The 15,202-nt window shown below is 27.0% G+C and overlaps 1 protein-coding gene across 2 annotated transcripts in view; it reads right to left on the bottom strand.

Annotated features, from left to right (window-relative positions):
* LOC100197376 (DNA polymerase epsilon subunit 2) overlaps positions 1–14,569 on the bottom strand; it is a 72,944-nt gene extending 58,375 nt beyond the window's left edge. The window contains exons 1-2 of one of the 2 annotated variants that reach the window (XM_065796363.1): positions 14,402–14,569; positions 7,172–7,272 (exon numbers count right to left, since the gene is read on the bottom strand). In XM_065796363.1, coding sequence (XP_065652435.1) covers positions 7,172–7,272; positions 14,402–14,463 — 163 coding nt within the window. In that variant the 5' untranslated portion in view covers positions 14,464–14,569. The remainder of the gene's footprint in view (positions 1–7,171; positions 7,273–14,401) is intronic. The other variant, XM_065796364.1, reaches the window with a different exon arrangement.
* Between the last annotated feature and the right edge of the window lie 633 nt (positions 14,570–15,202).

Genomic DNA, 15,202 nt, shown 5'->3' with positions numbered 1-15,202 from the left:
ATCATTCAAAAGCATACAACTTTTTGTTGTATGCTTTTGAATGATACACATCTCTTCACATTCAGATTTCTTATATTATTTAAGCCTTTCAGTATATTTTCTAAGTAAGGCGCAAACATATATATAGAGAGATGTGACGCGTTATTTTGGTTCTTGTTTTTTTGGTCCATTTTTTGGAAAAAAAACGCAGGAGTCTGTTTTAATATCTTAGTTCATATTTTAACTTCTAATTTAAATAGGACAAATAATTCTGAAATTATTTTTATTTTGTTATGCTTGAAGGTTAACATGGTTGAAGCAGTCCTGCATAAAAACTTCTTAGATAATTTTATCTTCCTCAATTTTATCTTTATTGGTTTTAGTGTTATATATTGACACAATAAACATTTTTTTTTTGCATTTATTATTTTAATTAGATTTAACAATTAATATATATATATACATATACATATACATACATATACATTTATATAGATATATATATATATATATATATATATATATATATATATATATATATATATATATATATATATAAATATAAATACACACACACACACACACATATATATGTACACACATATATATATATACATACATACATATATATATATATTTATTCTGATTTACTTCCAACAAAACTGCAATAAATCACTATTAAGTTGAGAGTTACTAAGAAAAAAAAGAATAGAGTTATAGAGCTAGGAAACAGTTGAAAGAAGACTTAAAGAGTAATAGGTTGTACAAATCAAGAAAACATGAAGATGAAAGAGTGTTACAAAGGGTTAAAATGCAGGTAAAAGAACCAGACAAATAAAAGTTTTTAGAGTATGCAGGTACAGATACAGGAAATGAATGAGACTTAGCTGAATGACAAGCCAAGTGAGAATGATTTTTTGTTGATGGAACTAGAGATGATAAGTCCTTTGAGCAGCAACCATGATAGAATTTGTTGAAAAGAGAAAGAGATGCAACTTTACGACTATGAGAAAGAGGCTCAAGCTTAGCAGATAGAGCGGTTACAACTATGTTTACAATGCATTTTTGGATCTTGTCTAGAAGAAAAATAGCATCATTAGAAAACCAGCCCAAATATGAGAACAGTAATTCATACAGGAACAAATAAGAGATTTGTACAGGTAAAGAATGGAATCAAGGGTAAGAAAATGACAATAATTAAGGGATGCTAATTTAGAAATCGATTGTATACTTTGTTTACATGAAGGTCAGTATTAAATGATAATCCAAGAAGATATAAAAAAGAGGACTTAGTGAGAGGGCTGCTATTTAATAATATTGAAATGTTGACAGTATTGTGGTAGTTGTTTGCAGTAAATAACTGAGTTTTGTTGGAGTTAAAATTTGTGAACCCCAATCTGTTACAGAAGGAAGATCAGATTCAGGATTGGCTGCCTGTTCTAAGTAATCAAAAAGAAAAGATTTTTTGTCAAGACAGGAGTAAAAAGTTGAGTCATCAACAAAAAGAGCTACTTTAAATGTAAGGTTGTCAGGAAAATCATTAATGTAGATAAAAAATAAAACAGGACTAAGGATAGAACCCTGAGGTACCCCAGAAGATACTGGAAATAAATAAGACTGTTGGCCTTCGAGGATGACTTTAATAAAGCAGTTAGAAAAAAAAATGTTTTGATAATCTTAAAAACTTTCATATATACTTAATATTAAACAAGCTCATAAGGAAGACCAGCATACCGAACTATGTTAAAAGCTTTATTTATATATTTATATATATATATATATATATATATATATATATATATATATATATATATATATATATATATATATAAAATAATAATAATAATATATAATCCTTCCCCCCCCCAGCCATCCTTTAGATAAAAAACAGTACTCAGTTATTTTTATGTGTAGTGATTATCTTTTGTGAATAATTAAAGTCTAATTTAAGTTTAATTGTCCAATATTAAGTTCATGCTTAAACTCATTTTCTATTCGACAGGTCCCTAATATTGTTTAAAAAATGTTTACATTAAAAAGGTCAACTTAGTACTCAAATGAAGTGAAATTTTATATAAATCTATTAAAAAAAATATTTTTAAATAAAAATATCAAAAAAATTATAGAAATTCATGTTTTTTATTTCTGATATAAAAATTGTAGTTTTTCTGCAATAGGATCTAAAAATAGATTAACTCAAAAGATAACCACACCATATTAAAAACACTTGAGTTGTGATTTTCTATCTTTTTTTTTTTTGGTAGTTATTTTAGGTGCTCCCAGAAGTCCTTACAGTCTTATCACAGAGCACCACGGTAGAGCATTTAACAAGAAGTTCACGCCTCCTTCCGTACCAATATCACTTGAGCTAGAGCTGGCGTCAAACCTTGGACCTCTGGTTTCATAGCCAGAACTCTAACCACTGCGCCATGGCTGCTCTAAATGGGTTTTAAAGCACTGTAATTTCTATATACACACACATATATATATATATATATATCTATAAAGAGATAGGATATCTTTAAATTATTGAGTGATTTCTTTCTGTTCTTCTTGCTGGTAATCAATTATGATTAAGCTCTCCATACAGGGGGCAGAAAAAAAACCTTAGTCACCCATTTATTTAAACTTCTGAACCAAATTAGCAAATGGAAAAAGTTAAACATTCTTTTTGGCATAAGATTATGTCTAAAAATTGAACTTGAAAAACGAAAGATGTTAAAAAATTCTGCAAGTGTTCTGATATAGTACTATATGAAAATGTCCAGATAAATAAATCATGTAATTAACAAAAAAATCCAGATAAAAAAATAAATTATAAATAAATACATCACGAATCATCAGATGAGGTGGTCTGGGAAACTCCATAAATAATAATTCAAAATTTTTAAATTTTTCTTGAAATTAAGTTCAGTATAGGGTTTTTTTTTTTTAAGGGCCTAATAGCAATATTTTTTTTTTGACAAAAATAACAAACAAAAAATGTAAAACTATATTACTACACAATATACAAATGCTCAAATAAGTAAACAATTTCAATAGATTCTGATATTAAATTTGTATGGTATTATATACTAATATATTTATATTATCAAAATTAAAATGGTAACTTTCTTATTGGATAAGAATAGTTTCTATATATAATGAGAGTTACAATCACAATTGTTAGTACAACATGACAAATTAACATTTCCATACAGTATGAATATATATATAACTAACTTAAAGCTTATTTAATTTTTTATTAAAACTTTAAAATGGTATTTATACATCTAATTGTGCTTTTAATGGTCATATACTAAAAATATAGTAGAATAAAGGAAAACTATTCCAAGATTTCTGCCAAATAAAAACTGAAAAATTGTTAAATAAAGCAAAACAACACCAAAAACGCCAAAAGAACACGTTTTGCAACTCCATATATATACATAGTTGTTAAGCTTCAATTAGGCATGCTGTCTACACATTTTTCACATAGCCTTAATAGTTTCATATTACCTTTCTATTCCTGCATGTTTTTTATCCCTAATCTTTTGGCGCTTGTAATTTTGGTTACCTGTTGCTTTTTAACATTTGGCTCTGTGTGTTTAGTTCTAACTGCCCTTTCCCTTTTGGTCTACTATGTTATCGGTGAACAATTATTAATAATAATTATTATTAATTGTTATGCAATTATATATAATAATTGTATACGTATATTTCACTAATAACATAGTAGACCAAAAGGGAAGAGGTAGGTAAAAAAACGAAAAAAAATTGGGAAGAGGTGGGATTTGAACCACGGCAATTTTGCTAATGAACTAAATGCCTTATTCAAACATGAGTATACTTATGAACAAATATAATCACATAATCAAAAAAGTTATACTTAAAAGTATACGAATGCATTACATAGACTTGTTACATTAAAATTATACAAATATGTTTTACAAACAGATAGCAATTTATATTTTCGCTTTCCTCTTTTTTTTAAAAAAAAGGTAAATAAAGGAAAATCATTATTTTTAATGTTGATTTTAAACTTTTTATTTTTTTTGCTTTGCCTAATCTAATTTTGTTTTGTTGCTGAAATTAACAACCACTCTAAAGAAAGAATAATAAAAAACAGTACACAAATTATTTAAATTATTAGTTGTTTTTTTTCTATTTGAATTTATTTTAACTTGCTATTTTGTTAGTTTTCCTGTCTTTGTTTGTGAAACTGCCTAATATAAAAAAACTTACAAATGGCAGTGACCAAGTTGTCTAAAATATTATTTTAGACAACTTGGTCACTTTCATTTCCTGGGAAAAAACAAAATCGATTAATTAGTAAAATAGTCAAAAAATAGGAGCATGAGCTCCAATAGCAAAAAATGTAAATTCATGACAACTCATATAGGAAATAATCAAAAAATCAAAAACATAATAAATAACAGTGAGAAATTCATAATGGAAAACTCTTAAGGGAAAAAGAATTACACTTGATGAAACATATCTTGAATGAGACCTTGGAATTAACTTACTAAGCAATACCCTCATACGGTCAAACCATATCCAAATAATAACAAACAAAGCTTATTTTTTTTCTTGGTTACCAAAATCTCTATACAGCATAAATTAGACCACAGCTTGAAAACTTGAATATTCATAAACTAAAAAAAAATAATACTGCAAACCAGTATGGAATCTGTACTTCAAAAAAGACATTTTCAAATCAAAAAAGTTTAAGAGCTACCAAACTTATAAAAATACTTAGTCTCAACTTTCCCTTCCCAGATAACGTGTGCATTTTTTGTCTTGTATTACCACAAGCGAGTGTTTTATTTTAGACAACTTGGTCACGGCTGTTTGCAAGTTTTATATATTAATCCTTGTGGAAAAAACCAAGTTTCAAAAACAGAAAAAGCAAAATTAACAAAATAGAAAATAAAAAGAAATTTAAATAGAAAAAAAATTAAAATAAATTAATAATTATAATAATTTGTGTACTGTTTTAATTTTTGTTTCTTTAGAGTGGCTGTTATTCTCAGCAACAAAATTAGATAATGCAAAGAAGAAAAAAACAGTCTTAAGTCTACTTTAAAAAGAATGATTTTCGTTTCACTTTTTTTTTTAAAAGAGGAAAGTGAAAATATTAATTGCAATATGTTTGTAAAATGTATTTGTATAATGTAACAAGTATATATTGTCCCTTTATAAAAACGTCTATGTATAAAATGCGTATACTTTGTGAATAACTTTTTGCATTATAATTAGATTTATTTTATACGCACCTTTGGCTCATTTGGATTAGGCATAAACTTTGTAAATGGAGAGTCAATGGTTTGAGACCAACCTCTTTAATTTTTTTGTTTTTTAAGGAGTGTTAAAAAGAAACATTTCCATTATAATATTAGGGATAAAAAATGTACAGGAAAAGAAAGGCAATATGAAACAACTAAGGCTATGTGCAGACGACATGGCCTAATTGAAGCTTAAAAACTATGTATAAATATACATAAAAAATACACTGAAAGACTTTAATGGTATAAGAAATCTGAATGTGATGAGATGTGTATCATTCAGAAACATACAACAAAAAGATTTTTTTACGAATAAGAAAAGATAAATGGTAACAAAGTAAACAAATGACCAGCAGTATTTAAAAGAAAAACAAACAAAAAATGGGGACAGTTATGCTAAATGTGTGTATACATATAATAAAACAAATATACTTATATGATACAAAAAGTTATATATAATAGTATGCGCGCGCATTACATAGACGTTTTCTATGTAATGCGCGCGCATACTTTTATATATATACTTATTGTGTTGTTATATATACTAGGGACAATATATACATGTTGCGTTGAAATTACACAAATATATTTTACAAACAGATGGCTATTTATATTTTCACTTTCTTCTTTTTAAAAAAAAAATAAAATAAAATATAGGTAAATTATTCTTTTTAAAGTTTAAAATTGTTTTTTTTTGCTTTGACTTATTGAAGTTTGTTGCTGAAAATAACAACAACTCTATAGAAACAAAAATGAAAACAGTACACAAATTATTTAAATTATTATTATTTTTCTTTTTTTATTTGAGTTTATTTTACTTTCCTATTTTGTTAGTTTTACTTTCTTTGTTTTTGAAACATTTCTCAGCAACGCACATATAAAACTTGCAAACAGCAGTGATCAAGTTGTCTAAAATAAAATGTGTGGACATACAAGACAAAAAACCGCACACATTTCCCGGGAACACATTGTAAAATAGAAGAAAAAAACGAGACTTAATTCAGTATTTTAAAATTGAAAAAGAATTAAACAAAATCAAGTGGGTCCAACCAAATAGAAAAAGTGCATTAAGCAACCAACATGGCCCAGGAGGTAAAACAAGAAAAGAAATTCATAAACTAACCAGACAATCGACAAAAATTATTCAACATAAAAATTTTTTTGCAAATCGAGTTATTCCAGATTGGAACAAATTGCAAAACACAATTATATTAAACAATGCAGTCAATATTTTTAAAAATAAATACAACAACGAACAATCAGGCAAAATCGCTACTATAGAGGGAACAGACTTGCCCTGTTCTTATTATTGTTATTTATTACTATTATTATTATAAACATTATATATATATATATATATATATATATATATATATATATATCAGGGGCTATTTTATGAAAAAAATTTGGGCGGTAGTACCCCCTGTCCTAAAGAAATTTAGCAGAATTATTGCTAAATTTCTTTAGGACATATATATATATATATATATATATATATATATATATATATATATATATATATATATGTATATATATATATATATATATATATATATATATATATATATATAAAGACAAAAATAAAAACTGTAAAAAGATATTTAAAATATCATGAAAAGAATAATTAAAACTGTTTGCACCAAGACAGCCTTACAAATTTTTGGATACTGTTAGTGACAAGACAGTAAAAAGAAAAACTATGAGGAAAAAAAAAATATTATAACAAAAAAACTTTTCAGAATAAAAATTTAGTCAGACATTAAATACAATAAATATTTTATAATTAATATTAAATTATACTAAGTTATTTATTATTTAAATGAAATTTATAATATGAAAAACTATTATATCATAATGCAAATTTATAATATTTTTTATAATATTTTTTTTTTTTACTTGATAAAAAAAAAAAAAACATTAAATCTTACAAGGTTGTTTTTGTACAATTTCAATAACTCTTCTTAACCAAGTATCAACTTCACCTGAATCAAGATTCTCTAATGTTTCAATCAGAAACTTTGAAGCCTCACTTATAAAATAAAAAAACAAATTGATGCAATTTATTAAGATTTTAAAATTTTGTATCTAAAGAAAAAACTAAATCCAATTTACCCTTAACTTAAAAATTTTGTTGCATTACAATGGTTAACAATATTTTTTCTTTTTAATCAAGCAACTCAAAAAAAAAAAAAAAAAAAAAAAAAAAATAGAATGATGAATTGTTAATGTTATTTATTTTTCTGACCCAGAATTAAATAAACTTTCTGAATCAAATATAATATATTAATAAGTAAAGAAATTTAATTAAATAAACTTTCTGAACCGAATATAATACAATAATTAGTAAAGATACTAAGAATAAATAAATGGCATGAGCTAAATAATTGAAAAAAGCCTCACAGCATTGATTCTAGAGAAGACTTAACATTTGGAATGGCTGCCATGACAACATTTTTTAGGACCTTTTACCACAGCATTATTTATAGTTATTGGTGATCACACAAACTTCAAATAAAAAAATCTGTTAACACTAATTGTGATGAAATCAAACAGTTTATTTGTATAAAAATAGACCAATTATGGAAATAATTTTTGTGCAGGTTAGTTGAAGAAGAAAAATATCTAGCAACAAGCAAATTATTCCCACAAAATAGTGTGTAGTAATGCTGAAGCTTGGCATACATTTGCCAAAAAACACAGGACATAAAATTTTCATTGACACTTTCAAAGATTTGGGAATCTAGAGTGTTGGAACATTGTTTGTTATAATTGATTATGATATAATACAGTATGCTGATTTAGAATTCTGTAAAAATATAGGTCAGAAAATTTAAGGAAAAAACCTTAAATTTTCTGACCTATATTTTGACCTAAACTAACCTTAACCCAAATGCTTATGTTTACACCTACTCTATTTGTCAATCAATGTATATACATTTAATTCTGCCTATCCCAATTTGTCAGGTGATATATCTAAATTCATTTGCGCTAATCCCTATGTTGGTTGATGTTTGTACAGGTAAAAAGCAATGTCATAAAACATGTCATAAATAAAACTAAATTTAAATAAACTTTATTTTTGATAAAAACAAAAACTGGTTTAAGTGATTAAAAAAAGATTTTCAAAAAGATTAAATAAAGTGTAAAAAAAACATTTTGAAAAAAATGGTCAATATTAGTACAGGTTGGTTGAAAAGTTTTGAAAGAGTTAACTTTTAAGAAGAATCAAAATTTATATGCTATTTAAACACTTCAAATTCAATTTAAACACACACAAAATTCTAGTTTGATTTTTCAATTCATTCTTTGTTTACAAGCTAATTGCAGCTGATGTGTCAGTATATTTTGCTACAATGAAAAAAAAACATTGTGCAATGATAAGTTTTTTGTTTTGGAAGGTTTATCAGCAATAAAAATTCATTAAAAATGGTGAAAGTGTTAAAGGAACTCACTATTTCATTTCCAACTGTGCATCAAAATGTTTTAAATTTAACATGGTTGTACAAAGTGCAATAACACCAGAAATCATTAAGCTGGTAAAAAAACTAGAATGTTTAATATTTATTGTTTGAAACTGAAATTAACACACACAACAGTCATCATAAAAATAAATATTACAAAAAAAAAAATCTTCAAAAAATTAACTATTTTTTGATGAGTCAGCAAAAATTTTGAAAATAAGGTAAAAAGCAAAACATGGGTATTAAGAGATCTATAACTAGTATCAGTATGAAATTTGCCACAGTAAAAGAATATATAATTATCTAGTGCCTAAAGCAAAATTTTTAAAAATTGATCAACCGTTTCAAAATGGCGAAGATTCTTTTAATTTTGAATTTTTTAGATAAATAGTTCGATGCTCAGTGACTGGTTTCTCATTAAGTACTTGAGTATATAGGTTTATTCTGCTTTAGGCACTAGTGCTCTATAATTTAAACAAGTGTTGAAAATTTCAAGACGAAAGCTCAAATAGATCTTCCAAAATCTATGTTTTCGTAAACCTACAACAAGATTTTAAAAAACCAAGAAAACATTACATAAAAAAAAAAAAATCTCAAAAATTTCCAAGTTGGTATGATTCCTCTCCTTCTAGTTCTTTTTCTTTGTCCAAATATCCTTTTCTCTTTGCTCTAATCAATTTTCTTCTTTCCATACTCTTTTTGGTTGATTTTTTATTTATATTTTGAATCCAAAGTGTGTCTTTTTTGATTGAACCTATAATTGTTTTTGTTCCAAAAGACAATTTAATTTTATCAAAAAGTCGTATAAGTCCAGATATACCATCATTAAAACTTATTATTGCAGATGCAACTCCAATTTCTAAAGTGGTTTTTGAAACAAAAGTATCTTTCGGACATCTTTTCCACACAATTTGTTTCAGAGCCTCATTTGGGTTTTGAGTGGATCCATCTAAACAGCGACTTAAAAGATCATCACTACGTAAATCCTTAAAATTTGGATAGATTGCAGTTTTCACTGCAATTGGTAAATTAACTGATGGTTTGTACCGCTTGATATTTTTCCAGTAATTACACCAACTATCATTAGTGCGGGGACAAAACTGGTGACGAACTCCAGGATCTTTAATACCTGTACAGTGCCACAATACTGCCAGTACTCCTTTTTTCATCATATACAAAGAAGTACTTTTGTTACCATTCCAACTTGAAAGAGAGTTTGGCGAATAGCCATGCCAAAATAGTTCTGCATTTTGTTAACAATATTATCAGTTAATCTTCCCTTCCCGCTAAGTCCTTTGCCATCTGATAAGGTTTTACCTTTCAACACGAAGTTTGCGGAGCCGTGTGCCAAGTCTCTTTTGAACATGGCCAACACATTCAGATTTTATAGGTTCCAAATCTTCACCATATGGCTTTGATTCTTTAATTTTTTTAATTTTCAGATTCAGTATCGCCATCGCCAATGTAATGGGAGTACCAAATATTATATTTTTCAATAGATGAAGAAAATATTTCAACCGCACCAGCAGATTCCATTGCTCCTGAACTTTGGGCATGATTCAATTTATACTCATGCGTTTTGATCCATTTATTGTGCTCATTAGTTCCTTTTCGATTTTCCCAATTTAAACATCCTTTACAAAACTTTGAAAAAACCTTGTAATCGATTACCTTTTTGTTTTCTGTCGTAATAGCAGTGACAATGCCATTCAGCGAACAATGGCCAAGCTTTTGCCATGAACCATCCAAACTTATTCTACAATCAACAATGTCGGTTTCGATATTACCAGGTTTTAATGTACACCGTAACTCTTTGGCTGCATCACCCATACTAGCCCTAGCACTGTCAATATAAAGAGGTAAAAGAAATTTATTATTGTCATCATATACTGAATGGACTAGTGGTGCAGGCATATTCATAATAGTTGCAAAAGTTTTTAGTGCTTCATGTCTTTTACCCAGTTCACGAAATACAATAACTGATCTTACATTTACTTTGGACGATTTTTTACCACGACTATCTTTACTTGGAAGTTGAATATCAGGAGAAGAAACACAATTATGAATCCAGGTACAGTTCAAACATGTAAACTGAAACTTAATGTTAAACCCTCTTTTTTCTTGATCTTGATGACAACAATTACATCTCTGCTGCTGCACATAGGACATGCACAAACTTTACTTAGCAGCTCCTTGAATTTGTTAAAGTTAAAAAGAAAAAAAAAGTCATTAGGGTCAGTTTTAATATGCAAGAGTTTGCTTATTGATCCATTTAATTTTGAAGAACTAGTTGATGGATTAAACATACTTTCTTTTTCTCCATTGGCTAAAAACAAAACTTGACAAGGTTCATTGTTTATGTTAGATTCTGCTAAAGGAATACTATTATTTAAAGCTGTGTGTCAATTTTTTGAACCTCTTCTTCTTCTTATGTTCCTAACGACATTCTTTTTATTTGCCATCATAAATAAAAGAGCATTAAAAAATAAACTAAGCGTATTGAACAAAATTTTATAAAAGCACTATTAAATAACAAAGTTCATCTGTAAAAGTGTTATTTAAAACTATAACTTCTAGGGTGACTCCGCCAAACTGCTTTTTAAAAGCAGAAAACCCATACAGGCCTGGATATCCCATGCAGATAGAAATTAAGTAAATAAAGAAAAAAATATATTTGACCGATTTCAATAATTTTTTGTGCACCACAAAAATTTTCAAAACAAAATTTTAACCATACCCTAAAAAAACCTTGTTTTTTTAAGCAAAAAATAAACCAAATACAATGACAATATATGTTTTTGAAATCTATGATAAATTTTGAATACAAAACAGTTTAAAAAAAAAATCCTAATTTTTCATGTTTTTTTACCAGCTTATCACCTTAAGCAAGTATATTGTTTGTAAAGATCCAAGTTTGACTTAGAGTAAAATTGCTGATGCAACAGACATCTCAGATAAAAGAGTATTCCATATTTTACAAAAAGAATTACAAATAAAAAAGCTGTTCAGAAAATTGTCTACTTATCATGATCCTAAACTAAAATAAGAATGTTTACAGTGGATTAAAGCTGGTTCTTCAGTTTCAAAACAGGTGAATTTTGCAACCTTTAGGATGAGTTGGATAAAAAAATTTGTGAAAAAGATCCAATTTACAGAAAACAATCATTTTTCATCAAAACAATGCACTGATAAAAAAAAATACACTAAAATTGCTAATTTTTGCCATCTTTTTAAAAATGTCTTTTTACAAGTTTTTATTTAAAAATTAATCATTTAAATAACAAATTAATCAAATCTTTTTTTAAACACACAACCAGGTTTTTATTGTCATCAAAATTAAAAATTATTTAAATTCAATTGAACAGAATTTAATCACAACCGAGTATAAAAAAGATGATGAGTATTAGCTTTTTTTAAGTAATTTTTAAAACTTCAACATGAAGTACTTTCCCCAAATTTTCAGGTTTATGTTTTTATATGATTCTTAATCAGCATAAAATTCTCTGTAAAATAAATCATAAAATGATAAGGGTAGGAAACTGAAATAGTGTCAGAATATATGTGTCTAAGTTGAGGGAGATTTTAATAAATAAAAAAACTAAATTAATTAAAAAATAGCCACTCTTTCATTTTTCATTTTCAAAAGTTTTTTATAATAAAATGCGAGTTAGGTTTGAAACAAATATTTTTAAATGTTGTTTAGTTTAGTAATCCTTTTTCTCTCGTTTACTATAAAAATTAGTTTTTAAATACAAATGTATAGTAGAGTTTTACATATATTTTTGGGGTGTCTTATCATTATGTCGCGCAGTGTAAATGTATACTTTTTACATATATATAATTAATGTACCACAAGTGGTGTGACTTGCAAAATAGGTACAGCAATTGTTGTGACTTGCAAAAAGTACCTGCAAGTAGTGTGAATTGCAAATAAGGTGTCACAAGTGGTGTGACATACAAAAAGGTTCCTGCAAGTCATGTGACTTGCAAATTAGGTGCTGCAAGTGATGTGACTTGCAAAAAGGTACTATAAAAGTCATTCCACATTAACCTGTCACATGTAACATGTCACATGCGCACACATTACACGCCATATTAACCTGTGCACATGTCAACTTTTTATGCCTTTGTTAGTTTTCACATGTTTTACACTGATTAAAATGTTGTAATAGTAAATATGGAATGGATTTTTAAAAGAGATTTAATACTGAATATGCAAAAAAAAAGTTATGGAATTTATTGAATAGTCTTTCAAATTACAAAAATGTTGTAGTTTGCAAAACTATTTATACAAATTATTGGATACATTTCATTATTTTACAGTTTTTTATTTACTTTTTAAAAAATGTTTCTAGGTTTAAGTGACAAAAAAAAAAATTAAAATACTATGAAAGTTTACAGAACCAAAAATTGTAAGTGACATGCCATGCTGATTAGGAAAAGAGTGACCTAACTGCAAATGATGTTATTTGCAACTTTATGATAGACAGCTATGGCTTATATTCTTGTCATGTTTATCGCTAACATTGATTATTATTAAGTTTCATTGTTGAAATTTAAATTTTTTATCATTTACTAAAAGCCAAGACAAATTAATTACAGTATTTGTTTCAAAATAATATATAGTTTTTTCTTTTTATTTTAGATGAAAGGGGGAGTCAGTACAATGCTCCATTTACTGAAAATATAGATACTTTAATGCATCTTGTAATGTGATAAATAAATTTTATACTAATTTCTCTTGTTTTAAATAGTATTAATTTAATTTTTTTTTAAATTGCATTTAAATTAATTTTATAGGTTGGAGTGGCGGGGGAGGAGTGGCAGGGGAGGGGCGGCGGCAAGAGTTTGCGCCCCTCAACCTAAGTCAATGTATATACCATTAGTGTATGTTGTAAAGAAGTGAATTATAATTTTTGTATTTTATATTAGATTTACTTATTTTAATAAAGATAAAAAATATTTATATCAATTATTCATTTTTGATAAAAAGCTGTGTTAAACTATCACATCACCATCTACCCTTAACTCGAAAACACTTTACATATTTAGCCGTGGTCTGAATTCAAATTATAACAGTTTCTTGTATATAAAAATTACAACTTTTCATAAAATAGACTCTTTTTATTTTAAAAAATGAATTTTTTGACAGCGTAGATGGTGATTTGGTGCCCCTCTAGCCCCTAAATATGCCCTGTTGCTTAAAGCTATTATAAATTAGTAGCCCACTCTTAAAACTTTCTTTTGATACTATGTTGTAGATGTTTTGATTAGAATTGACAAAGTTATAACAATTTATGCAAAGAAAAACTTAATTTTGACAACAGTTTTTTTTTACAAATTCATATATCAAAAATTTACTAATTAAAACCTTATAACTTTTTATAAAATTGTTTGATTTTCATAACTTTTTCCACCATTAAAATATGTACTAAAGCTCTTCTCAATGATATATAACAGTCTAGTAATTAATCAATTTAAAATTTTCATGTAACATACCTAATTACCTAAAAAATTTAAATTTAAGGACTAAAACACAGAAACTTGAAATTGAACTAGTACCAATTAAAAAAAAAGAGGATGTTACAGTTAAGTTTCTGTAGCTTAAAAAATATTTACAATTCTTGAAAAAGAAATTTAAAAAATATATATATATATATATAAATATTATGTCTATAAACTATATTAACTAGCTACCTTCTTAAGGATAAACCATTAAGTTTAAAAGCATGAAGAACTTTAACTTGAATCCCTGACATTCAAAAAACTAAAATCTCATTATTTACGAATTAACGTCGCTTGTCCATTTACGCTCTGAAATATAGCGGGAAACTAGTTTGCATTTATGTTTTGAAAATAAAGCGCGAAAAATCGTCAAAAGTTATTGTTTTATTGGTTGCAGACGTCGATACCAAGGACTAGTAATCGACTGAAACTCGGTTCCGGTTCCGGCAACAACTCTAACCGGATTTTTAGGTTTTCTGTTCCAGTTCCGGTATTATTTAAGATTTTGGTTCCGGCCGGAATCTCGGTTCAAAATGCTACCGAAAATGAATATCTTAAAGCTTTATTAAGCATTATCATTTTGGAACTTTACCTATTATATCAAGGCCGTAGACAACTTTTTTTAATGTTTGAGCTAAGCAACTTTGAAACATGAAGAATATACTCCATATTTGAGTATGTTCATATATATAAGGAATGAGGATGCTATGCAAAAAATTGCGGTGATTGGAGACTGGGAACAACACAAGACCCCAAAACGTTAGCCTCCAGCCCCAAAAAGGAGGGCAATAAGTCACGTTTGTTATTTTTTTTTAAATTTTAAACTCTATTTATATTCATCGACAAATTTCAAACTTGATTCAATAATCTTTTGTTGTTCGGCTTTTATGACCTTATAAATTTACACCCCCCTCAAATTGAGGTAGTAACTGATTATAACTCAAAAAGATTTGTCACAATAAGTAATAAGTTAACTTCAACAATATTTTCCTC

This window comes from Hydra vulgaris, chromosome 04 (assembly GCF_038396675.1).
Source record: "Hydra vulgaris chromosome 04, alternate assembly HydraT2T_AEP".
Classification (NCBI taxonomy): domain Eukaryota; kingdom Metazoa; phylum Cnidaria; class Hydrozoa; order Anthoathecata; family Hydridae; genus Hydra; species Hydra vulgaris.
Note: the sequence above shows the minus strand (reverse complement) of the source record. Positions and strands in the feature narration are given on the sequence as shown.